General features: G+C 43.3%; 1 protein-coding gene across 4 annotated transcripts in view; it reads left to right on the top strand.

The window, feature by feature from the left end:
• The window catches only part of LOC144768726 (interferon-induced very large GTPase 1-like), a 519,921-nt gene that overhangs the window by 148,270 nt on the left and 343,748 nt on the right, over positions 1-27,903 (top strand). For 2 of the 4 annotated variants that reach the window (XM_078652601.1, XM_078652602.1), the window contains 4 exons: positions 1,438-1,578; positions 5,506-5,568; positions 11,809-11,871; positions 15,922-15,984. In XM_078652601.1, coding sequence (XP_078508727.1) covers positions 1,438-1,578; positions 5,506-5,568; positions 11,809-11,871; positions 15,922-15,984 — 330 coding nt within the window. The remainder of the gene's footprint in view (positions 1-1,437; positions 1,579-5,505; positions 5,569-11,808; positions 11,872-15,921; positions 15,985-27,903) is intronic. The other 2 variants (XM_078652603.1, XM_078652604.1) reach the window with 1 other exon arrangement.

A 27,903-nucleotide genomic window follows, 5' to 3' on the forward strand; every position in this document is an offset into this window, starting at 1 on the left:
ATGACCTCCCCAGGTTGGAGCAGCACTTTACCACACTTTGGGGAGTGAAATGTGAAATTTCACTTTACCCATGCATATAAAAGCCCATTTTATACGGATGTACCTCATAAATAACTGACCCCCACCCCTGGGATACCTAGGGGAGACCCTGGAGGTCCCTAATATACCAAACACTGTAGATTATCCATTTTTAAGTGCCCCTAAAACCAAAGTCGAGTTTGGGCACATTTTACTTTTTAAAAGCAGTCCTGGCACCCAGGGCTGTTTTTAAACTGACCTCATGCTTCAGCAGTGCACACATGCAATGGCTGAAAAACCTGCGGCCTCTAAACTGCCATGCCCCTGGGTACAGGGGACTTCTAGGTAGTTTCAATCCCCTGCCCTATTATATACTAGGGGCTTATGGGGTAGGTCATGCAAATTACAAGGGTACCCCACCTTACCATAGTGTACCGTAGTGTATGTTAAAGTTTTTTAACTGTATTCTAATGTGTCTCTTTCAGCTTAGCACTGGCCCTGGGCCTGGTTAGGCAGAGCCCAGTGTCAGTCAAAATCAGTTATCACCAGTATCAGTCAGCAAAAAGTTGGGGTGCGCCCAGGGCACAGGATGACTTTGCAACATATATGAATACCGTTTATGATGGATATAGCACTAGCACCTGAGATGAAAGGGACTCGTAGTAAGCAACATGTGCATATTCTTCTAAGATTAATATTTTTAGTGAGACTTGTTTTATGCTTTATATTTTAACACGCTGCTAATAATGTCATGCCAAGAACTTTTTTTAAACACACTTTTATATCTAAAGATATTTTTATTACTAAAGATAAATTGTCTTATTGCATGAATGTCAAATAATACTTTTATGATACATGTTGTCGAATAAAGCTATTTGAACTGAACAGAACTGAATTATGTAGACCACCATGTTTCTGCCAGCAGGAAAAGCATTGAGTCCTCAAAAAGGAAAAATTCTAATTCACCCTCACACCTTGAGATACAACTCCCAGGGTGTCAGGGTCATTATTTTATTTTTATGTTTTTTAAACTCCTGCTTCGGGGGTTTGATTCAGAAAAACAAAAAGTTTTGCTGAGCAGTCTCATGAAACATGGTGGCCATTCAGCAAAGTGATTTCTGAGGAGCCTTTTCAGGGGTGGCACCTCTGAAGGCACAGAGACCTCTAAATAGTGCAAACTTTTGCCTACAAGGGTAGAACTCTCACAAGGGATTCCCCCTTGTTGGAGAAACAAATCGCTATACTTTTCTTCCATTCATTTTAACGGTTTCCTTCATTTCGTGCTTCCATTCTTGTGTGTTCTCTGTTGTTTCATCTTTGTCATGCTTTTGTGTACCCCTGTTTGCCATCCATTTGTTGCATCCTGGTACTTGCCGATGTCTGTCTTTTTACTTAAACCTTACTCTTTTTCATTTAAAGGACCAGTAGCTGATGGGAAAGTGCAAGGTGATGTTGAGGAAATCGAAAAGGAAGAATGTGCTCGGATGTTTTCTGTTGCAGCGTTAATCAACTTTTATCTCTTCCTGTGCTACCTATGGGCATCCGTGAGACACATTTTCAGTTCTGTATTTCAAGTTAATTATCTTAGCAAAGGGCAACTCTCCCATTAATCCTTTTTTCCGATTGTGTTTTTTATATATATATATTTTTTAAAACATTGATTTCATATTCACCTTCCCATTTTTCTTCCCCATCCTTTCAATTTGTCCATTGTCTGTCTTTGTTTCTTATTTGTTACTTGTTCATTCATCTTTCAGTTTCATTCCTAAGCATTTCCCCATTTGCGTCTTCTGGAAGGTTATCTGAAGAAGCTTATGGTGAAATTATTCAGTTTTCCTTTTAAATACCAGGAGTAAGAATGTAAGTAAGTGACAGTTAATTATTGTGTAAAATGTGCTGTGAACATTTGAAGAGAAATGTTCACTTGCAAATAAAACTGATGGATACATTGAGGGATCACAAATATTACTGAAATACATTAAATAAAAATAAGAACACATAAACCAAATTTACTCCTGACACTTTATTATTGAAACCATATATTGGACATTTATTAAAATGCATTGATTAAACTTGGTAATCTGTTTGAACTGAATCGGGCACAGAACATGTCAATGGCATTGCCATCGGCACCCATGAATATTCGGAGAAACGTGTGTGAGGCACACACCGCATTCCCTGTCAGTGCAAGCATACAAACGAGTTGCATTAATTCCTTCCAGTAGTGCCCCAGTTTTTCTCTGGTTGCTCAGCAAACCGCAACAGCCGTGCCGAATCACACTGATATCCAGTTCCCTCTAGGACTGGGAAATGTTTTAATTACGCTGGAGAAATCAGAGTAATTTCAGTAATAACCCATTACTCTTGTGAGATTGTATACGATTATGTCATCTTGAGTAACTAAGAGTAATTTGGGGCAAAACTCCCATCACAGGAGCACAGGAGCAATGAACTAACAGAGAGAGAGCTGCTGATGCCTACTGGTGTTCGTGTCCTATAACATTTTGTGCTATTTTCTTACTGCAAAATACATCATTGGGCCTATTATGAATGCAAGGGTGCATTTTGCTCTAAGAAAATAGCCACGCATAATCATGAGTAATTTTGTATTAATTATTAGTAATTGGGCTAGAGAGAATTATGCCAGTCACACCCACTCCTAGTCCCTCCTCTAACACACAACAAACCAGGGACCATATGACAGATAGGGCGCACATTCCATGTTTGTGCCATGGCGCACCTTGAAAGCAAACACAAAGAGATGATGGACGGAGCACTGAAACTTTTCAGACACTGACCCGCAGTCACAGATCTGGGTTTAATCCATCTCCGTTTTTCAGCTCACTTTTCCACCCCAGTTCAGACACAGGTATATGCAAATCAGTCTTGACCCTGTCCCTCATGGGAACAGTCCAGCCCGAACTGCCAAGCCATGTCTTCCCTGGACTGGAAACAAGCATCCTGGGACCGTTTTTGGGCTAACAGCACTCATCAGCCAGGCTAGCTTGAATCCAGTGACAAAGTGAGCAAGGGACCTACATCTGGGCATACCCTGCTAACTTAGGGTGAACACAGCAAACACGAGGAGATGATGGACGGAGCGCTGAAACTTTTCAGACATTCACCCCCAGTGAGGCAGGTGTGTCTGGTGCAAACATGGAAAGTGTGAGCTTTCATGAAGAATGAGCTGCCTGTGGGGTATCCACAAACTCACGCTGCCCACAGGGCAGAGCAATCAAGAGAAATACAGAGCAGCTATTTAAAAGCTGCTCTATGTTTCTCTGTGCAGGTTGCAACCCACCTGCACTTTGGAAAGGGATTAGATATCCCCTTACAGATTGGGGCAGTGAGTGGCTGCACCCGCCTGCAAGGGGATGTTTGGGGTTCCATGGGACCCCCTTTCATCCCTTTAGAGGTCTACATTTAGAAGGCGCACTGAAAGTGTGCCACATTTTTGTGGCACACTTTCAGTGCGCCTTCTAACGGCATGTCTGCCTCTGCGCCCACGTCAGTAATTGGTGCGGGTGCAGAGGCAAAGTGATTCCCTCATTTACATAAGACCACAAATAAGTGAACACCCTCTAATGATAGCACTGGTGCTGTATGTGCGCCAGCACTATCTATATCACAAAAGGAGCTGCACAAGCATCTACGAAGCCTTCTGTACTACCAAAGTGCCCTGGGGGCTCATTAAGCGTGCGGAAACGCTCTTTGCTCCCCCAGGAGTCTTGTGTAATATGGCCACAGATGAGCTGTGAGATTTTCATGTAAATGTAGTACAAATCTAGGTTCCTGTGGCACAAGAGTGTGCAGTTTATTGATAGGCATATCATCCCACCTTTACACCTTTTTATCCTTGTTTAAATTACCAGTTTGACAAATAGTCTTAAATTCTGTGGTTTGCAACTGTAAAGGAGACTTGCCTAATTCCCATTGATTCCCACGAATCCTAGAAATCATTTGCACAAACCCAAGAATGAGTTATCCAAAAGCTATGAACTCGAGCAGTAATTGGTCCTAGTGCGGTGTGTGACATATTGCCACAGACACCAGAGTACCTAAAAAAGTATTTCAATGAAGGTGGTAAAATAGCTCTGGCTGTCCTTAATAGACTCACAGAATGAGGAGCTCCAGAGCAGACAGAAAATTCTGAATGTTAGGACTATTACAAATGAGCCTTCGTTATGAGTGATGAATAAATTGCGATGGTCCAGATAATTAGAATTACGGGCCCATCTGATTTTCAGAATCCGAAGTCTCCATGTGAAAGATCAGGGCAAACTATTATGCAGGAATTGGCACAGAAACACCAAATACCCCAGGCCATTTCTCAGAAACTCTAACCCACGTTATTGTCCCGCCCCCAGATTTACCTATACCTACAGAAAGAGTAATTCCATGGCTGTGAAATAATGGGAAATCATCTGAACCACTTGTAATGGAGACCATAAAGTGAAAGGGGCAAAAACAGAGGAGACTGTTCTGCAGCAGTGTATCCTGATTTGGTGTCCAGGGGTTCCTCATTTTGGTCGGAGTTTCTATTTCAAATGAGCCCTGCTTCACTGTTCGAGGCTGTGGTCTGATTGTTGGACCTCACTTTTTATGTGACCAGTTTCTGCCCGAGTTAATGGAAGTCGGTTCTGTACATTCATCAGAGTCCCAACCGACTGCTTCCCAGCTTTGCCAGTGATCGTGATAACCCTAACCAGGCCCAAAGACCACTTTAAAGTTCTTTTTTACATTTCTAATTGACCTCAAAGACAGAAATAGATAGAATAATTTCCCAGGTGTGAACACTATAAAATTGTTAAATCTACTTTTACATTAATTTCTCCAATAATCACCATCATATTTTTTTGCGTCTACGTAATACATTTGGACAGTTATAAATTATACCTTTATCTGAATCTTAAATTACTAGGATCCTAAATTAAAGATTTGGTGGATGGGTCACTCCATCACAAATGTGACAGATATCCCTCCCCCATATTACAAATGCCATAGGATATAATGCACTAGTAATAATGTGATAGGTTTAGTCCTGAGGTCTGTGACAGAGTAACCTATCCCCCCAAACTCTGAATCAAGCCCACAATATTAACATTATCTCATTGTGTGTGTTGATTGCTACCCTCAGCACCTGGCAACACCTCGAGCTTGGGCAGCTCTATGTAAAGGAAGAACCAAAGTGAAGTCACTGATACTTTGCAATTGCTCTGTGTTTGAATGACCTAAATTAGAATGATGCAGAAACTCAGCGACAGTTCTTTAGGTCTCTAGTGATTCTTCCACTGATACTACCAATATTGCGTACTTCCGTTGTTTCCGTCTTTTCAATGCTTGTTTCATCATTTCGTTTCTTGCTTCCTCTCAGTTTTTTTCTTCTCTGTCACCTTTTCAAGGCACCTCTGTCGGGAATCTATTTGGTCATCATAGTATTTGTCTTAATTGGTCTTGTTATTGAAACCTTTCTTATTTAATTTTAAGGACCAGTAGCTGAGGCTGTAGTAGAAGAAGATCTTGGAGGAATTAAGAAGAAAGTGTGTACTGGTATGTACTATTTCTGTCTATATTTTTGCATTTTGCTTTATTACATGCTGTTGTAGCAGAAGTTTCCAAGTATGAGGTGATGCACATAAATAACATGTTTTTTTTATATTTTGGATACCTAAATGGATAGGTCATATACTAGGTTGTGGCATTAACAAATGGAGTTGTTGTTATATGTCTTACCCATTACAACACTTGTTATAGTGCTAATGTCTCTACCTGGTTATGAGTGCCGAGAAACCTAGCTAATGTACATGAATTACCATTAAAGACTCACACTCGGTCGACTTCGTTCCATACCTTGGTCTTTATTTTCAGAGGGGGAAAGGGAACTACCTAACATACCCAGGGCTACAGGCTTAAGCTGACTAAACTATGTTCATCACAGACAGCTAACAAGAACAGCGCATGGACGTATAGGTAAAAGTCACAACCATTCACTATACATAACAAGCCTCACTCCTTCCTTTGCATGCAACTGAAAGAACACTGGGCCTTACAATGTAATCTCTTAGTCAAGTCATTAAAGATTTTTCTCCATTGATCGTATGGACTTTTGTTTGTTGACGTGAAGCATCGAAAGGGAGAAGATATCAACAATACATTTCCAACTTGTGCATCCAATATGACTCTAAAATATGGAACAGGAATCACAAAACACAGCTAAAGGGTTTAATTTTCAATCCATCCACTATATAAGCCAACCAATAATACGTTCAGTAAATACAGCAATACAGCAAATAAACTGAAATATCTCAGGAAGGTGAGGCGCAATACAATGAGATACGAAATTGTGACAGCCACAACAATAAAGAAACAGAATAGGTCAGACAGGTGTTTCATAGAAACTTCTCTTCTCTCTCCTAATCATAAGTCAAATATGGGATCATCTACTAAGGGTCTTTATTTAAGGAGCATAGAAGGTGTCAGCATGATTAGACTTCAGTAGAAGTCTTGGAAAAAGAAAACAAGTGTTTAGCATATGTAAATGTAAATGTAGTTGAGCTTATATAGCGCACAGCTACCCGCAGTGGGTTTCCCGGCGCTTGCTTAGGGAACCCTTCCTGGTATTCCCCTGTGAGATAGCAGGGTATCCACAAGGTGAAAGTCAGGCATCCCGCCGCGAGGGGCCATTGTGGAGATTAAGCAAGCTATTGCCCAGAGTCGCAGCGTGTGAACCCGTGAGTCGAGGAGGCACCGGGGCGAGAATTATCGAGTCCGTGGAATTTTTAGCCCAAGACCCGCCGAGGCGGGGAATTGAACCCTGGTCCAGGACAGATCTCAGCTTCTGGGTCTGCTGCCTCTAACCACTGAGCCACACTTCTCATAAAGTTTCACACTTACAAAAATAAGGCAAGCAGAGAGGTATGTGCCTCTCGAATATAAAGGGAATCTCAGCATCTCCTAAGTGTGAGAACAGAGATTCAAAAGTAACAGGAGACTCAGAAAAGTACCTCTTTTCTCATTACCAGGAACTAGCCAAATATTTACTTGATTTCATCTGCAACATCCCTTCAGTTTCGCATTGCATTGAGCTCAGATTGTAGTTCTCAACCTTGAGCATCTTTCCTTCCTGGTACATGATGAAGAGAAGGCCTCCTTCTACCATTAATTCCCCACTTTGACTGCCAAATTATTCCCTCCAGGCCTCACCATCACCGGTCTAAGACAAACAATAAGCAATTTTCTAAATAATGAGAATCATGATAATAAACCTGCAAAGAAAGAAAGAACATGCTGCCAAAGCAAAATGCATTTCAGTTGAGAACTAAAGAATTAACAGAGACCCGGCTCCCCTAAAGTGCTGAGAGGGAGCTTGGATAGCCTGGAACCATATATCAGACACCTGGTGGAGACTTCATTCAGGACCTGTACAGTACCAGGATGCTGGAAGGAAGCTGTGGTCCTACCGCTGCCCAAGAAACCTCATATTGGCCCAGATCAACTGGATAATCTTCGCCCCATCTCTCTTATACCGTACTTCGCCAAGGTTGGGGAGAAAGTGGTAAATATGCATCTGACAGCGCATATTGGGAAATTCAATCTCCTGCATCCCACTCAGTCCGGATTCCGAGCCTGTTACTGGACGGAATCTGCCGTGCTCTGTGCCACTGAAACCATCAGGCAATATGTGGATGCGGGTCTGACGGCGGCCTTGATCCTGTTGGATTTAAGTGCTGCCTTTGACACTGTTGCCCACCATACTCTAGTGCAGTGTTTGAGGAAAGGAGGTGTGTCTGGCAGTGCCTTGAGCTGGATGAAGAATTTTCTGTTGGGACGCAGCATTCATGTGAGGCAGGGCTCCCATTATTCAAAAGTCAGCAAATTAAGACGGGGGTACCGCAGGGATCGACCCTGAGCCCGACCCTGTTCAATCTCTACGTGGCTCCTCTAGCGGAGATTGCGGATGGGTTTGGGATCAGGGTCGTCTCCTATGCCGATGACATGCAGCTGGTGGTCTCCCTTACACAGGCACAGGACTTGGCAGCCTCCAATTTCGTGGCATGTCTTCAAGAACTGGCCTCATGGATGGCTAATAACTGCCTGAAGTTGAATGGCAATAAGACCGAGGTGCTGGTGGTGGGGAAAGCCCCGCTGGTATGGTCAGCAGCTTGGTGGCCCCACAGTCTGGGGACCACCCCTGTGCCCTGCGAGCAGGGAAAGAACCTGGGGGCGTGGTTGTACTCGAGGCTCTCTTTTGAGTACCATACCATGCGGGTGGCAGGCGCCTGTTTTGGAGTCCTGAGGGCCCATCGCAAAACCCTGGATGGATATGCTGTCTACTGCAGCCAGGAAGACCATGGTCCATGCCCTGGTGACATCGCGCCTGGATTATGGCAATATTCTTTACCTGGGCGCAACGTCGAAGTGCATGCTCAGGTTCCAGGGGGTGCAGAACGCAGCAGCGCGCTTGGTTCTTATGCGTCCGTGGAGGGCCTCTGCGAAGTCAGCAAGGGCGGTGCTCCACTGGCTGCCAATAAGGGAGAGAGTCCTATTTAAGGCACTGTGTGTATGTCATCGTATTTTGCAGGGGACGGCTCCCTCCTATCTGTCTGAGCTACTCACCCCCTATGCCCCAACACGCCATTTGAGATCAGGTGGGACGGGTCTGGTGTGTGTTCCAGCTATCAAGAGAGCTAGGATGGACAGACGCTCCTTCCGCCTGCTTGCTGCCCAGCACTGGAACAGGCTTCCCTTGTGTCTTCGAATGGAGGCCCAGGAAAATATTTTTAGGAAAAATATAAACGTACCTTTTCCCCCGGGATAGCTAGGAGAGGTGAGGTTTCAGGGCGTGGAATCTGTGCAGTTGCATCGCAGCGCGGGGACACACTGGCTGAGTGTAACCATGCGCTTTATAAATGTGCCTATTATTATTATTAACATGCCCTTTGAATACTCGGTTATACATGCACATGTGTAACTTGAAGAATAAATGTAAAAGGAGTAAAAAATACATGTACACAGGCCGGGTTAACTTGAAGTCTAAGTGTCAAAATGTAAAAAAGAATTCATGCTTACATGTTTCAACAGACCATTAGTGTATATATGTATAAATCTCCTATCCCTACAATGAGTGCATTTCATTAATGCATTTAAAATGCTTTTCACACGTTACTGAAGTTCAGGCACACATTAAATATAATGTAAATTTCCAGTATATATTTGTATTTTTCTTACAAATAAGGGTGGAGCCTAAATTACGCTGCTCCACAACATACTCACACTATCAGATATCATTCTGATGTCCTCACCTTTTGTTCAGGACTAAGCCAGCTTCTACACTTCCTGTCAATAACCTGGGAGGGCCTCACATCCATCTCCTTTTTCCATGTAGAAATCCCCACCCCTATCGGTAATTTCTGTTAATTGAATTCAAGCACATTTTCACAGCTTTACAGCCCTTCTGACCACAAAGTTCGTCGCAATTAGTCTTTTTCCTTTCAATTCTAAAGTCTGGCCCATCCTCAGCTGACAAGTAATACAGCGGACTCCTTTTCCCTCTGATTCCAGCAGAGCATGTGCATAATTATGCTTGAAGTTTGTCGGAGGGAAGTATTCTGCTTAACCCCTTGCTCGCTGGCCCAATTTTGGCACTGTGCGGGAGAAATAGAGAGTGGGCGTAGTTAGCACACGCCCAATGTGATGCGTGACGGCCTTTGCCTTTTTTAGACATTTTGTATCAGCCTGCAGGAGAGTAATAGGAGCATCAGTCATCATGAGTGATGGAATTTGTCTCTTTACATGTTAGCCTTGTTAGGGGAGGAAGGAGCACTGAGATACAAAACAGTCTCTTTACATTGTTGGCAAGGTAACACGCTAGGAAAGAACAGTGATGTGGTGTCTAGTGGACTTCAGTTTAAATGCTTAACCTGCTCACACCGACCCCCACCCCAGCATTCTCACAATTCCCCAGCTCACTGACCCAGGTGACTGGGCAGAATCGAGCAGCCCTGGTCAACTAGCACAGTGCAGGAACCCACAATGCATCCTTCTGTCAGTACTAATAGGCACAGTATAGGAAATGCAGTAGAGTACTCTCTCACACAAAGAACAGGAACAGCGTATTAATCCAAGTGCAAGCTTCTCCTACACACAATGTGCAGCTCAATCACCTGAAGCGCACACTTCCCTAACACAAAGAGCCAGAACAATACAGTCTTCCACAGTGCAAGCTTCTCTGAAGGTGCAATACCTCAGTATAAGCATCCGCTGTGGAAGCTTCCCTCTCACACATCAGGTATATTGCAGGCTTTCTTCTGCATACATCCAGAACATAAGCAGCAAGCGCATCAGTGCAAGTTTTCACTTAGCACACAGACTGACTATATCGCTGCCAAGAGAAGGACAACTTTTGCTAACAGAGAACAGGTACACAGCAGGCTTCTGTAGTTCAAGCTTCCCTCACACACAGAGTAGGTGCAATGCAGATATACAGAGTGCAAGCTTCCATCACATGCACCATGTATAGTAAAGAATGCTCTTACATTAATTTCCAGTCACTTTAAGACACTTCACTGGCTCCCAATAGACAAACGGTCTATTTTCAAATCATTGTGTATTGGTCATTCCTCAGAAACTTTAATTCACGCAATTTTTCTGCCCCGGATTTACCTAGACCACGGAAAGAGCAATTCCAGAACAGGAGAATATTGGGAATTAATCTGATCCACTTGTAATTGAGGCTATAACATGAAAGAGGCAAAGAGAGAGTACACTGTTCTGTAGCAGTGGATCCTGATTTGGGCTCCAGAGGTTCCGCCTTTTGGTCAGAATGTCTCTTTCAAATGAGTCCTGCTTCACTGATCGAGCCTGTGGGCTAATGGTTGACCTCACTTTTTATGTGACATGGTTCCACCTCAGTTAATGAAAGTCAGTTTGGTAAATTCATCACAGTTCCAACAGAATACTTCCCAGCTTCCCCGGTGATCGTGATAACACTAACCAGGCCCAAAAGTCTACTTTACATTTCGCAACATTTCTAATTGACCTCAAAGATATAAATAGAAAGAATACTTTTCCATGAGTGAACCCTATAAAATTGTTAAATATACTTTTACATTAATTTCTCCAATAATCACCATCATATTGTGTTGCGTCTATGTAATACATTTGGACAGTTATAAGTGATACCTTTATCTGAATCTTAAATTACTGAGATCCTGATTAAAAGATTTGGTGGATGGGTCACTCCATCACAAATGTGACAGATATCCCTCCCCCATATTACAAATGCCACATGATATAATTCACTAGTAATAATATGAACGGTTTAGTCCGAAGCTTTGTGACAGAGTAACCCATCCCCCAAACTCCAAATCAAACCCATAATATTTACTGTATCGCATTGTGTGTGTTGATTGCTACCCTCAGCACCTGGCAGCATCTCGAGCTTGGGCAGCTCTATTTAAAGGAAGAACCAAAGTGAAGTCACTGAGACTTTGCAGTTGCTTTGCGTTTGAATGACCTACATTAGAATCATGCAGAAACTCATCTACAGTTGTTTAGGCCTCTAGTGATTCTTCCGCTGATACTGTGAATATTGCTTCCTTCAGTTTTTTCCATCTTTTTAATGCTGCCTTCATCATTTCGTTTCTTTCTTCCTCTCACTCGCTCTCTGTGTGCATGTTTTTTTTCTTCTCTGTCAACTTTTCAAGGCACCTCTGTCAGGAATCTATTTGGCCATCATAGTATTTGTCTTAATTGGTCTTGTTATTGAAACCTTTCTTATTTAATTTTAAGAACCAGTAGCTGAGGATACAGTGGAAGAAGATCTTGGAGAAATTAAGAAGAAACTGTGTACTGGTATGTACTGCGTCTGTCTACATTTTAGCATTTTGCTTTATTACAGGCTGTTGTAGCAGACATTTCTCAATATGAGGTGCTGCACATAAGTAACTTGGTTTCTATATTTTGGATACCTAAATGGGTAGGTCATAGATTATGTTGTGGCATTAACATATGGATTTGTGGGCACATGTCTTACCCATTACAACACTTGTTATAGTGATAATGTCTCTAACTGCTTATGAGTGCCGAGCTAATGCACATGAATTACCATTAAGGATTCACATTCAGCTGACTGTGTACCATATCTTGGTCTTTATTTTCAGGGGGGGAAAGGGAACTACCTAACATACCCAGGCCTACAGGCTTAAGCTGACCCAACCATACTCATTACAGACAGCTAACCAGCATGGCACATGAACATGTAGGTAAAAGTCACAACCATTCACTAAACATATCAAGCCTTACGCCTTCCTTTCTTTGAAACCGAAAGAGCACTGAGCAATACAATGTAATCTCTTATGGTCATATGAACCTTTGTTGGTTGACGTGAAGCATCGAAAGGGAGAAGACTTCAACAATACATTTCTAACATGTGAAGCCAAGGTGATTCCAAAATATGGACCAGGAATAGCAAAATACAGTTAAAGGGTTTTATTTTTGATGTCCAATCAATCCAATATATAAGACAACCAATAATAAGTTCAGTAAATACAGTAATACAGTAAATAAGCTGAAATATTTCAGAAAGTTGAGGCGCAATACAACGAGAAACAGAATTGTGACAGCCACAACAATAAAGAAACAAAATAAGTCCGACAGGTGTTCCATAAAAACTTAACTTCTCTGTACGAAACGTAAGTCAAATATGGGATCATCTACTAAGGGTCAGTATTTCAGGAGCACATAAGGTGTCAGCATGTCTAGACTTCAGTAGAAGTCTTGGAAAAAGAAAACAAGTGTTTAGCATAAAGCTTCACACTTACAAGAATAAGGCAAGCAGAGAGGTGCCTCTCGAAGTATAAAGGGAATCTCAACATCTCCTAACTGTGAGAACAGAGACTCAGAAAAGTCCTTATCTCTTTTAACATTACCAGGAACCTACCAAATCGTTCCTTGAGTGCATCTGCAAAATCCCTTCAGTTTCCTATCACATTGAGCTTAGACTGTAGTGCTCAACCTTGATCAACTTTCCATCCTGGTACCTGATGAAGAGAAGACCTCCTCTGACCATTAATTCTCCATGTTCACTGGCAAATTTTTCCCTGCAGGCCTCCCATCATCAGTCTAAGACAAACAATAAGCATTTCTCTAAATAAACCTGTAAAGAAAGAAAGAACATGCTGCCAAAGCAAAATGCATTTCAGTTGAGACCTGTAGTCAGGCTAAGTTTAACTAAACATTTAACATGCCCTTTGAATACATGGTTAAGCATGCACATGTGTAACTTGAGGAATAAATGTAAACGGGAGTAAAAAATATGTTTACACAGACATATTCCTTTATTAGAGGCTCAGACCAGACAGGGGGTTCGACACATTTCCCCAGCTTTCCCTCAGGAACTCCCCAAGCTGGCTCCGCTGCACATGATTTTACAAGCTGATTCACCGGCACGTTGTCTCTAGACTTTACCATACCATCCATGGTCAGTAAGAAACTGCCCCTAGCTCCTCTCGAACACGCTGGAATACATAACTAGGATGAGAGATCACAGACGAACAATGGAATTATTGTTGTTTGCAAACGAAGCATTTCTCAGCTAGTAGTAGTATTACACCTTCATTACACCCCAGTCAAAATGTGTAAATACAAATTGAAGGAATCAAACCGCTGTGACAGATGTAGATGCATAGGAGCAGATTTTCTTCATCTGGCCTGTGATTGCTCAGGGGTGAATAAATACTGGAGGCAGGTCTTTGAGGCCCTAACACAGATGACAGCCCTTCCCTTGGAGCCTGATCCCCTGATAGCACTACTAGGTTACACTGCACTGGTGGTGAAGCCCCACCATCGCTTTATATCACTTGCTTTACTAATGGCTAAGTGCTGTATCGCTTGAAGATGGGGCAGGGGCAGGGCAGGGCGCCCAAATTTAAGGACTGGATCTCTGATCTCACCTATTGTCAGGAAACATTGTGTACCTATGCTGAGCTACTCCCTGTGTCTTCCTGCCCCAGAGATATTTGAGATCCCCTGAAGGCTTACCTTGCTGCCCAGATTTAAGACACTATTGAGGACACTAATATGGAAACAGAAACATAGACCCCTGGAAGTGGCTCGTGTATGTAATGCCTTTTACTGTAGGTGGTAATATTGTGATAATCTTGTAGTTCAATTGCAAAGTGGTGGCTATAAGAGAGGGGATATATTCCCACTAGATTCTGGATTAATGATATTTGTGCACACATTGACTGCCCTCTTTTGAATACCCTAGGATTGTAAACAATGTGAATTGTAAAATGTGTGGTTTGATGTCAATGAGGGTGCCCAGTAACAACCACATGACGAGTAGGCCCTTCTTTTCCGTGTTTTATTTACAATTTTTTTCTTTCTACAATTCTTTTGAATGTATTGACTAACATCGGATAATACACAATGAAATGTCTGTCTATGCTTGAATATGATGTAATGATTACATATTGTTTAAAAACAAAAAATAAAGAGTTAAAAAAATATATGTTTACACAAGCCGGTGTAACTTGAAGTGTAAGTGTCAAAGTGTGAAAAAGAATTCATGGTTACATGTTTCAGCTTAACATTAGTGTATATATGTATAAATCTCTTATCCCTACAATGAGTGCATTTCATTAATGCATTTAAAATGCTTTACACAAGTTAATGAAGTTTAGGCACACAGTAAATATAATGTCAATTTCATGTAAATAATTGTATTTCTGTTACGTATAAGGGTGGAGCCTAAATTACGCTGCTCCACAACTTACACACTCAGATATCGTTCTGATATAATCACCTTTTGTTTGGGACTAAGCCAGCTTCTACAGTTCTTGTCAATAAACTAGGAGGTCCGCACATCCTTCTCCTTTTAGCAGGTAGCATTCCCCTACCCTATTGACAATTCCTGTTTATTGAATTCATGCACATTTTAAAAACTTTACAGCCCTTCTGACGACAAAGTTTGTTGCAATGAGTCTTTCTTCATTCAGATCTAAAGTTTGACCCATCCTCAGCTGACAAGTACTGCAGCTGACTCCTTTTTCCTCTGATTCCAGTAGAGCATGTGAAGCAGTGTAATGCACACGTTCCTCACAGAGCAGTATAAGCTGTAGACAGAGATAGATACCACAATGTTAAGATAAAAGCATCTAATGAAAATACAAACTATCCCCAAGAGAAACTACTTCCTCTGAAATTTCGGAGAGCACAGAAAAGGGAATAGTTATAATTAGCAGTTAGAGTGGTTCAGAAAGACTGCTTTAAAGTCATTCTGATGAGTATGTCTGAGCCTCAAGGACATTTTAGGATCAGCTGGACTGCACCACCTACATTTTTTATGACTGGTCAGGGTCCTAGTCGGAAGTCGGAAGTCGGAAGTCGGAAGTCTGAAGGCTCCACCCATCATCACCACACCAGTCTGGCTTTCCAACAACTAGCCCAATAAAGTAGCCACAATCTCATGAACTACACTGGCATTCCATTCCAGGGAAGACCCACCGGGCATATTTGTGATCTGCTGCAGGCATTCTCAAGGGGGTTTAGCTGGTTGTCTATGGAAACAGACTGCGCAGTCTTTGTCATCAGCCATTCCATTTGTGGAGGACCTCAGTGTTCAAGATCTCTTCAAAGGGACCAGAGTCTCTCCCATATTCGGGATATTCTGTTCTACCAACATTGATCTGTCAGACAAAGCCTCCTTGTTTGCTTCCACTCTTTTATTAGCAATTATGATTTTGCCTTATTAGACAGGCATGCAATTAGCAAACAGATTTCCTCATGAACAGTTCTCCATTAGATAGCTCTTGTTTATCAGCAGAATCTCCAGTAACCCCATTCTGCAGTTGTGCCCTTAATAGTCTTGAAAATTGTAATCTTTTTCTTTGTTATTTAAAGAATCAGTAGCTGATGTGAAAATGCAAGAGGAGCTCAGACATATCAAGAATGAAGAATACTCGGGTATGTCTTGTGATTGAAAGTTGACTGACCTGCATCTCTTCCTGTGTCTAGATCTTACAAAAATTGCATGATCTTTCTTATCACTTCATGAGTTGATAAATGGGTACTCTTCTATTATCTTTGTTTCTAATTGTCATTCTATCTTCTACCAAAACATTTTTGACTCCATATTTCTGCCCCCTCTTCTCTTTGTCATGCATGCAATTTTGTTCCCCTTGCCTCACCTTTGGCTGAATTTATTAGGTGGAAGCCAAGGACTGCTTCAGCTGTCTCACAGACCGTTTGTAAGTTACAGACAACATAGAAAGGGAATTTGGGTCACCCCACTCTGCCATTGCATGCTTGAATTATTAGGTGCATTTTGGTGCAGCCCACTGGAAAGCATTCTAACAGTGTCACCCTGACGCACCCCATCTCAGCCATTGCTTTGTTGCGACACTTTGTATCAGCCTGCAGGAAAGTTATTGGAGCATCAGTCATCATGAGTGATGGAATTTGTCTCTTTACATTTTAGCCTTGTTAGTGGAGAGAGGAGCTTTGAGATACAAAACAGTTAGCTGTTTTACATTGTTGACAAGTTAAAATGCTAGAAAGGAACAGTGACATGGTGACAAGTGGAGTTTAAATGCATAACCCTCTCACCCCCACTCCCGCTTTCTCAGAATTCCCCAGCTCACTGACATAGGTGACTGGTCAGAATCGAGCAGCCCTGGTCAACAAGTGCAGTATAGGAACTCACAATGCAACCTTGTGCTGCTCACTCATCTGAAGCGCACACTTCTGTAACACACAGATCCAGTACAATACCATCTTCCACAGTGCAAGCTTCTCTCAAGTGTGCAACAGCTGCAGTACAAGCATCCACAGCGGAAGCTTCCCTCTCACACGTCAGGTATATTGATGGCTTTCTTCAGCATGCATCCAGAATATTAACAGCAAGAGCATCAGTGCAAGTTTCCACTTAGTATAATAGATTTTCTGTAGTTTCAAGTTTCCACTTAGCACAGAGACTGACTATAGCACTACCAAGAGAAGGACAACCTTTGCTAACAGAGAGCAGGTACACAACCAGCATCTGTTTTTCAAGCCTTCCTCAAACACATAGTAGGTGCAATGCAGATATACAGATTGCAAGCTTCTATTACACGCACCATGTATAGTCAAGATTGCTCTTTCTTCCATTTTCGGTCACCTTAAGACTCTTCACTGGCTTGCATTAACCAAATGGTCTATTTTCAAATCATTGTGTATTTGTCACTGGTCCTATCACCATCAAGGTCTGGCATATCTGCAGCAATGCTCAACTAGTTACATCCTTCCGTATATCCTCCGATCCTTTTCTGCCAATATGTTGGTGCACATTCTTGTCATATGTGGCAGCTAAGAATGGAACTATTTTCCTTCTTCTCTGAGACATCTCAGTAACTACGTATTATGCCAGACAATACTTGTTCAAGGCATGTGTGGTGTAGATACTCATGCTTTGCATACTCCTGCCATCTAGTGTTGGGTCTTGATGTTTGTAAGTTGTTTATCTGCGAAGAAATCTTTTCTAGTCACCAAGTACTCCTCACTTTGGTGATATTGCACATGGGCATTGACTCTATTGTTAGATTGTTATCTTTCTGCCATCTGATTCGGACGTGGTTTGTGGTGTTGCAGTTATAAACCATCTTTCGGGATCCACTCGATGCGCAATCCACTGTTCCCTCGAGGGTATTGTTATCACAGGCGTTTCACTATTCCCCCTGTATCGAATCAATCGAGAAACTCTCCATCTTCGGTCGAAGACATCATGGGCGGCCTTTGGGCCTAGCTGCGTCAGTTGTCTTCTACTCCGCTCCGAACTAGCCAGCCTTCTGCCAATGGAATGGACTTTGTTTCAATGTTGTCCTCGGTGCCACTCCAAGTACCCTTGCACCAACCTGCATAAAGTCTGCAACATGTGCCTCTCACTGTAGTACAAAGGAAAAGCTTGTGAGGCTTGTTCGTCATTCCAATTGATAAAAGACTCTACAGGATCATTAGGATTGACGGAGAGAAATACAGGGACAAAGCATCCAACATACTCTGGATATCTTCAGGGAAGAACCCGAAAATGAAGAGGTTGAAGCGTCTGCAGCAGAAGAGGAGGCAGCCAAACTGGAAATCAAGTTGAAGTCCAAAGACTTTCCACCTGGACAGGGTGCAGTGAGTACCAAAGGCCCTTTACCTCCAAACTCTCTTTGACCAAACAAAAGGCTTCTGCAGCACCTCCACTTTTGAGCCATGGTCAGCACCGAGATGATGTTTCCAATGGCCCGCCCTCAGCCCCATCACCTAAACAACCAGTCAAGCATTCCGGCTCAGGGTGGAGCCGAGAAAAGTCCTCTTCAAAACTGAAAATGTCTGCTCTGAAAGGCAAGTCCAGTTTGGAACCAAAACCTTCCGCTGTAAAGGACAATTAAAAAAAACCCTGTTTTGGCACCAAAATCCTTGGCGCCGAAATTGAAAGAGGGCCTTCCAAAGCCTCCGAACCGTTCCTGGACATTATGAAAGAAGAACTAGACCCTAAACAGAAGAAAATCTACATCAATCTAGATACTGGACATATTTTGGCTAAAACACCTTTCAAAAGGAAAGTTAGTTTTGAGGACACTAGTTATAAAATTCCTCTCAAGAAAAAGAAGGACAGCCCTATTTACCCTAATCCTCAATCCCCTCCACCATCTTCAACACTACCACATTTGCCAGGCTCAGATCCTTTACGCATAACACCTCAGGTGTCTCAACATACACAGCCTGGGGGATGATGATGAGGACAATACTAATTTACCAGCAGACCCATGGAATGACTAAAATATTGATCCACCCATGGATAATGATCTAGATTTATATCCTGCAAAGCCAGGGGCGTAACACAGGCCCCTGCAGCCCCCGTGGTGCGGGTTGCCCTCACCCTCCAGGGGGCACCGTCAGCACCGCACTTCTGCTGGGGAGCTCTAGATTGAGTCTGGAGGGGGCTCCTTCACGTACCTACTGCAGGGGGGCCCCCTGAAGGTTCGTTACGCCACTGTGCAAAGCCATCAACTCCAGATGATAATATGGCTTATCAAGAGCAGCAGCTTGCCATGGAGTTACATTGCACAAAGAGTCTTTAGGAAAATACTTTTTATTTGAGACTCTAGGTTCTACACATTGGACAAGTCAGAGACTGCCCATGTTAAAAGGCATGATGAGACATGCCGATGAAATTGCGATTCTCCTATTACCATGACTCGAGAATCTGGATTTCATTAAAGGCTGAGATTATGCATAATCTTTTAATGCAGTCTCTAAGCAGCCGCATACATCACAATAAAAGAATTCCATAAAAGAACATTGAAAATACATTAAGGGCATGAACCAACATCAATCTGCCTCTTTTAAATGTGGAAATGCAGAGAAGAATAAGTCCAAGAAATACAAATAGACTTCAAAATGTCCAAAGAACTTCCAAAGGATCCTCAGGTGTAGAATGCGAAGAGAGAAGAAGTGACGATGGATCCAAACATCTTGTAGTTAGGAAGGGTTATCTGAAAAGAAAGAGTAGTAAATCGTGGAGGAAATACAAAGAAATAAAGCAATAAAAAATTGCAGTACTGAATAATACAAATTAATATGCTAGAACTGTAAACAGAAGAGCAAATAAATACAACATAACATATCCCAGGGTGGGATAATGTCAGTCTCTGTGTCTTTAATGAAATCCAGATTCTCTAGTCATGGTAATAGGAGAATCACAATGTCATTACAAGAACAGAGGGTACATTATGCATGTTGGTAGCTTTGTAAGACAACATCAGACATATGCTCGATAGGCTTGCAATAATGTCAAGCAAAGGTGCTAGCATTGGACCAATCAGCAGCTTAGAGGATGTCATCCAACTTACCAGCAGACCAGAGGGATTTGCTGGCCATAGCACCTCTAAGAAAATGAGCTTGATATTTACATAAATCAACGCCTGCTAAGTTCACAGTGGTCTTAACCCATCTAGCAATTGGGGTTCAGGATATAGCTTTATGTGGTTTAACAAAGGAAATGTGTAATTCGTTGACATCAGGGGGTCGAAAAACAGACCTTCTGTGATAGTACTCTCTCAAACAATCAACAACACAAAGTTTAGGGCAAGAACCAAAGCGAGGGTAGAAAATTGAATCGGACATAGTCTTAGTTCTTCTATAAATCTCAAATTTAACACCAAACATGTTATAGGACCTATTAGAAACCTCTAAAGCTTTGACGTCGGAGACTCTTCGACAAGAAATTAGACATAAAAAAGTAGCAAGTTTGATTGAAAGGTATTTTCTATTTAGGAGAGTGTTATCCGGCCAATTAGAGAAAAGGTCTAAAATTAGCTTTACGTCCTAAAAAGAATCGTATTTGGGTTTTGGAGGTCTTCTTAAACGAATGCTCTTTCTAACTCTAGAAATAATGACGTTTTACCTACAGTTTTACCATTCACGAGGATGTGACCAGCGGAGATAGCTGACCTATAGCAGTTGATGGTTCTGTAGCTAAGACCTCTTTCAAATTGTTTGCAAAGAAAATTAACTATGTCAACAATAGGTGCCTTAAGGGAATCCAGGTTCCTCTCCAGGCACCAACGAACCAAGCTTCTCCAAATGTTGTTGTATCTCTAGTGGGTACCTGGAGACCATGACTCTCTGAGGAGAGTTTCAGCTGTAGACTAAAGTCCAGAGACTTCAATGGATCTCCTGACACTTTCCAAGCATGACGGTTCAAATTCCCTGTCTGGATTAGGGGGTGAATTCTGCCATCTATGTCTGTTAGGAGATATTCTAGGGGAGGGATTAGAAAGGGGGGTCCCATTCCAGCTCGAGAGTGGTGGGGAATTAAGCGTGAGCGGGCCAGAAGGGAGTTATTAGAAAAAGGGAGCATTGTTTGTGTCTCACTTTCTATAGAACCCTTTGGATCATATCAAAGGGGGGATAGGCGTAGGCACTGAGACCTTTCAAAGATTGGAGAAAGGCATTCACTGCTAAAGGCCCGGAATCGGGCATCCAGCTGAAGTATTTTTCCAGTTGAAATGTTAGTCTGCTTGCGAATAGATCTATTTCCAAGGGACCCCAAATCTTGTCCAGAAACCTGAACACGGAAACGTTGAGTTTCCAATCGCTGTTATCTAGGAGGAATCTGGAGTTCTAGTCCGTCGAGATGTTCGATTTCCTTGAAAGGTATTCCGCCTTCAGAGCGATTTTGTGTTCCAAACAAAACAGCTAAAGTTTTTGGGCCAAATTCGCTAGATCCGCAGATTTGGTGTCGCCCAGACAGTTTATATAGGCTACTGCAGACATGTTGTCCATCTTTAAGACAACCGACCTGCCCTGGAGAGTGCTTGAAGCTTATCAAGGCGTAAAGACCAGCTGTGAGTTCCAAGTAGTTTATATGCTGAGAGGATTCTTCCAGAGACCCGACACCACCCGTGTTCTGATCGGGAAGACAAGCCCCCCAGCCATGGAGGCTGGCATCTGATTCTAAAACAAATTCCAGTTTTGAACCAAAGATCGCTTTGCCGTCCCACAGGTCCAAATTCTTGAGCCACCAAGCCAGTTCCAACTGGGCTTCTCGATCTAGAGAAATGCGATCTTCGTACAAAAGGCCGGACCTTAGAGCCCTCGCTTTCACCCTTTGGAGGGCCCGATAATTTAGGGGACCAGGAAAAATCGCTTTAATAGAGGAGGTGAGGAGACCGAGTTATCTCGCCAGTTCTCTCAGGGGAAAGTCTTGTTGCTTCAAGCCATGACGAATTTCCTTCCTGATTTTGGCTATCTTCTTGGAAGGGAGTAGGAGAAGACATTTGGAGGTATCTACGATGAAGCCCTGAAACTCGAGAGACCTGGAAGGAGTCAATACTGATTTTTCTTTGTTGATGATTAAGCGCAGGCTTTCTAGAAGATCCAATACTGTCTTGAGATCTTGAGATATTTGGGAAAGTTCTTGAGACATAATGAGAATGTCGTCTAGATAGATGATCAAACGGATACCCCTTTCCCTTAGGTATGAGGCGATTGGTCTCATAACCTTGGTAAAGCACCAAGGGGCAGAAGAAAGACCAAACGGGAGGGCTTGAATTGATATAAGGTTTTTTTCCAGAGGAACTGAAGAAAGGGTTGGTGGAATTTGGCCATAGGAATGGTGAAATAAGCATCCTTTAGGTCCAATTTGGCTAACCAGTCTCCTTCCAGAAGAAGATCTCTCAGAAGATGAAGTGTCTGTAGAACAAAAATGTGTTTAGATGTATTAAATTTATCACACGTCTCCAACACTTGTCCTTTTTCTCTATAAGGAAGAGGGTGCTTATGAATCTAAGTTCTTCCAGAGAGACTTCTATAATTGCTCCTTTTTGGAGCATGGAGGAGATCTCTTCCTCTATTATTTTCTGTTGTTCCGAAGGGAGTGGAAAGACTCCTGGAAGAGAGGTTTGAGTAGGAGTTTCTGAAACCCCTGACAACATTTAAAAAACATGGATCCTGAGTGATCAGTCTCCAATTCTGAAAAAAGAATTTGAGACTCCCTCCCACCTTTTGGGGGAAAGAAGGAGAGGTAGGAAGGGGAAGAGTACTCACTTGGAGGGTTTTTGTTGATGGAGGGTTCGCTGGATCTGAATCCTCTGGAGCGCATGCCTCTCCCTCTCTGAGGATAGAACTGTGAGTTGTTTAATTGCTGAAAGCCTCTTCCAAAACCATGTGATCTTGTGAAGGGCCTTTGGTCAAATCGGCCGGGAGAGAAGCCTCTTTTTCCGGACCGGCCAAAACGGTTATTATTAAAGACCTTGTGCATGTTTTGTTAGGCCTTATCCAAGGCCGTAAAAGTTGCAACATATTTGCCAAAAGACTTTGAGATTCTCTCCGAATAGTAAGCCTTTAGGGTTCTGAGAGGTCTCTTTGTTAGCCATGTTGGAGAGTTTTGGGTTTATTTTTGTTAAAACAACTCTCCGTCTCTCAGCATTTAAGCTAGCATTAGCATTGCCAAGCAGAATTAGAGCCCTCTGGCTCCAGCCCCTTATCAAGTTTGTTTTAAGGGGAGTCCCATTAATACGGTTCTCCTCTGTGTATCGATAATCCTGGTTAGTGGGCCTAGGACGTCTAGAAGACGATCTTGACACCCCTTAAGGGATCTTTCCATGCCTTTACGTAGATCCGGACCAAGAAACTTGATCAACTCCGGGTCTAAGTTTGGAGTTTGGCATGCTTTGTCATGAATGGAATGTCTAGAGCACTCAGCTCTCAGGATATTACGTGTATTACGCTCCAATGGGTACCTCCACCACTTATTGATGAATTTTGTCACGTGGTCTTCAGGCCACCACTCAGAGATTCTGGGATGCTTAAGATTTAGGGGAGAGAACTTCTCTTCTACCAGGGGGTTGAGAATGCTATCCTTTGAGGATGAAGGGGGCTCAGTGGGGTTAAAAAGGTCTTGATCATTGTCCTCATCCAAATTATGGATGTATTCGTCGGGGGTATCTGACAAATTATCCTCATTGAATTCATTGTCTCCTGTAAGATCATGAGCACTTAGATATTTTGTGCCGCCAAGGACACCTGGATATTGTGTGCCGCTAGGGACACCTGAATATGTTGTACCACGAGGGACACCCAGGGAGTTCGAGGTGTTAGGACCTCGGTTTGTAGTTGAGGTGCTAAGACCTCCCAGATTCAGTGAGGTGCTGGGACCTCTCATCGTGCACTTAGGGGTTAAATATTCTATGTTTTAAATTTTCTTTGATCTTTTACCCGTTACATTAGAGATGTCATCGTTGAGAGTTACAGAGAACTCTTCCTCCTCAGAGGGGAGTGACCTTTTTGAGGACATAACCTTTTTAAAAGTATCAAGCATAGAGGTTTGCATTTCACTATGTAGGAGCTTCTTAAAACTTTCATTGTCCAAACTGGCTGTAGGGGCAGAAGCGTCATCCGACTCTGAGTCAGATGGCGCAGGGTAGAAAGTAGAAAAAAAGAGGGGTAGAAAAAACTTCTAAACTTTTAAACTCAAAGCATAAGAAGTGCAATGCGCTGAAGTAAAGCCAGGGGCAAAGCAGAGAAGACCAGCTCATAATTAAAATGAGCTAAATGAGCGAAGTATCTTTTCTTTTTCTTTTTGCTATAAAAGTCCAACGAGTAACTGACACTCGTTTAAGATCGCGATCAGCTGCTGCTGTTGGTTGGCATGGAAACCAATGACCGGCACCGGGGAATTAATATGCACGAGCCTGGAGCGGAGAACAAAGAAGAAAGGACCTTGGCAACGCGAGTATGCGACGTCGCGGTTGCCAAGGTTCATTTCTTGAAATTGGGAGCGTTACACGACTGTGCTCGAGCAGCGGCGTGCATCAGGACGGAAACCTTAAAAATGCCTCAATAAGCGGAAAAGAGGGGATTAAGTCCGAATTAAAAGACAGTCGCGTAGGAGGCGCGGTGAGGCCTGAAGGATAAAACTATTTAAAAGAAAACAAAATGGGTAGAAGTGGAATACCTTCCGGCGCTGTAAATAAATCGGTTAAAACACATGAATTAATTCAAGTGAAGTAAATAAATACACAACATTGCAATTATTAGCCGGAGAGGAAAGAAAAGAAGGGGATTTCCATAAATTGGAAATCGGTGTGGAGGCAGAAAGTAGGAAAGTTAGGGGAGGGGTTAGCCCAAATCATTCAAAAATAGGAAAGCAAGATTAATCAAAGGCATAAAGGAATCATGATCGATTAATCAAAGGCATAAAGGAATCATAAATGAAGACAACTTATCTGCTCAGAGCCGCATTTAAAAGAGGCAGATTGATGTTGGCTGATGCCCTTTATGTATTTTCAATGTTCTTTTAAGGAACCTTTTTATTGTGATGTATTCAGCTGCTTAGAAACTGCATTAAAAGATTATGCATAATGTAGCCTCTGTTCTTGTAATGAAATCTTTAAGGACCCTGTTCGTGCCCGTATTTTAACACCTAGGGTTGACAAAAAATACAAACATCCACTATCTGATCCTACTTTTATTAAAGGACAGTTAACTGGTAGGCTTTAATGCTCGTAAGAGAGCAAATTCACAGACACTTGCAGATGCACCTCCTCCAGACAAAGAGTCTAAATTGATAGATGCATCCGGTAAAAGAGTGGCTGCTCAAGCCTCTAACCACTGGCATATTGCCAAAACACAAGGCCTATTAGCTAGTTATGGTAGAGCCCACTGGGATGCGAAGGAAGATCTACTTCAACACCTCCCAGAGGAGCATAAGAAAAAAGCACAAGAATTATCAAAAGAAGGCAAGCTTATATGTAATTCCTCCATTAGATGTGCTTTAGATGCTGCTGACAAGGAAGCAAGGGGAATTAACTCCTGCATTCTCCTACAACGACTTAGAATTTCAGATTTTAAACCTGAGGGTCATCAGTCTATTTTTAATACACTTTGTAGGACTTGGCCTTTTTGGTTAAAGTTCCCTAAACGTTTCGCTTTTCCCCCTAGACCGTTTTCCTGACCTAGAGTTGCCAATTTAGATGCTTGGGTACTTTGCCGCTGCTAATCAGTGGCAAAGTACAAGGGTTCCCTATGTAAAGTGTAGTGGTAATTCGTTGTCCATTATTAGTATGTCCACCTTACTAGTAAAGTCCCTAGTGATGTGCACTCTGTGTGCAGTGGCTAGTAATGCAAAGGTGCACAGAGAAGGGAACTCAGGCCTTCAGTGTAGTGCCTGCGCGCAAAGTGCTAAGTTAGCATGTTGTCCTGACAAATGCAATCATTTGTCAGGCCTTACTTTCCCTTTTGCATACACATGTGGCACCCCTGTGGTAGGGCCTAGGTAGCCCCTGGGCAGGGTGAAGTGTATGTAAAAGCCTTAACATCTACTGAGGTGTGTGTTATGTCCTGACAGTGAAAAACACTCCATTTCGTTTTTCACTGGTGAAAGGACATTCTGCTCATTGGATAGAATGGGGGGCTGGGAATTGTGTTTTGGTAGCCTAGTTTCCTGTAAGTTTATAATGGAGAAGTGAAGTATAGTATGTATGAACTCACAGTGTCATAACACATCTTTCTGTGAAAGTGGTTTTGTCACTGTGTGTTCAAAAACCACTCTTTTAGAAGTGGCTGAGTTTTGTGCTTAAGCATTTCTGTGTGTCTCTGTTGAATGTGGATTGACTGTTTGGATGTGTGAGGTGAGAGGAGCAGGGAGAGGTCTTGACCCAGGGAGGTGTTGAGATGGCACCAGTCTGCCCTGCATTTGTAGAGTAGGGGGAGTAGCAGCCCGTGAGGTGAAAAGGCCTGGGCTGGTGCGATAAACCAATTGACCCATCTCCAGCTGAGTGATTAAGGATCCAGACCCCCAATATCAAAGGGAGAAAGGTGACACTAGGAGGGAGACACCCATAACTGATTTAGGGAGAGGTCAGGGACCCCTGAGCACAAAGTACTTCAAAGACATGATGGGGTATAACTAAGAGAACTGAAACCCCTAGAATTTGGTGTAGTTTTGAATGGCCAAATGGACAGGTAGAGTCTGCAAAGGCTTTGGCATCTTTCATGATCAAGAAGAACCTCTGCTGAAGAAGGAGTTGCTGAAGAGACTGCTGGATCGGACTGACCCTTGCTTTGTGATCTGGGGTTGGCGTGCAGTTTGTAGCTTTTACAAAGGAAGAGACTGAAGGGACATTGCAGTGGGCGGTGTCCCCCTTTCTTGAGCAGGACTATGCTTTGTGCTACGTCCTGAACCCCAAGGGCCCACGGTGAGCTGGCTCTCTGTTTGGATACACAGGAACATAAAAGTTGCCGGAGAAGTCCGAAGCAACGTGGTATGCGTGTGATTTTGCAGCTTGAGACTCAGAAATCGTGCCTTGTGATCGTGGGCACACAGGAGTAAACTGAGTTGCAGACGCGCAAGGAGCATGTCGTGGTGCAGCTGAGGCGTTGGTGAGGAGCGCCTGGTCGTTGTGTGCACCGAGCGAGAAGTGAACCTCGGACGCGCAGGGAGCGGGTCTTGGTGCAGCCGAGTAGTTGGTGAGGAGCACCTGGTCGTTGTGTGCACAGGAAGAAGAAAGGAGAATTGGGCGCGCACAGTGCGTGTCGTGGTGCAAGCTGAGGCAGTGGTGAAGAGCGCCTGGTCATCGCGTGCACCGGGAGAAGAGGTGAGACTCGGACGTGCAGGGTGGGTGTCGAGGTGCAAGCTGAGGCGTTGGTGAAGAGCGCCTGGTCATAGTGTGCACCAGAGAAGAGGTGAGTCTCGAAAATGCAAAGTGCGTGTCGCGGTGCAACCACAGGCGCTGGTGAGGAGTCCCTGGGTGGTGTGTGCACCGAAATCGAAGTAAGTACCCACAGTGCTGAGGGTGGGTCTCGGTGTCTACTGAGACCGTCGGAAAGAGGGCCAGGTCATCGGGCCCTCGGAGTGAAGCAGTAGCGGCCCAGACCAGCAGTCCCAGATGAGCTGAGCCGCCGGCCCGAGCTCGCCGTGCCCATTTGATGGAGTTCTGGATCAAGGCCCAAGTCGCTGTAGGAGGAGAGGAGAGTTGGGTCGCGCTCTCCCAGGTAACGTGGATCACCCACCAACTGGGGTGGGGTGCGGGTCCGGAGGGACAGTCTCTCGGCCTCTCGCTTCTGTCAGCTGCGCGAGCCTGTTGCTTCGGCTCTGATCTAGGCCTTAGCTGACCCAAGGAGGGGCAGTACTGGGGCCCGAGTGAGAAGCAGTATTTTGTGTCAGCATTGATCCATGATTGGGGGCAACTGTTAACGGAGCACCTAAACTGTTGCATTACACTTTGCATTACTGCTGCTAACTAACTATCAAACTGTCGTATGACGCCTGACCTTAATTGTGCCTGACGAACTACATACTGGGTGCGCTACGCACGGTGTTATTTTTCCCTTGCAGAGTACATGATTGTAACGGGG

This window comes from Lissotriton helveticus, chromosome 7, assembly GCF_964261635.1.
Source record: "Lissotriton helveticus chromosome 7, aLisHel1.1, whole genome shotgun sequence".
Lineage (NCBI taxonomy): Eukaryota > Metazoa > Chordata > Amphibia > Caudata > Salamandridae > Lissotriton > Lissotriton helveticus.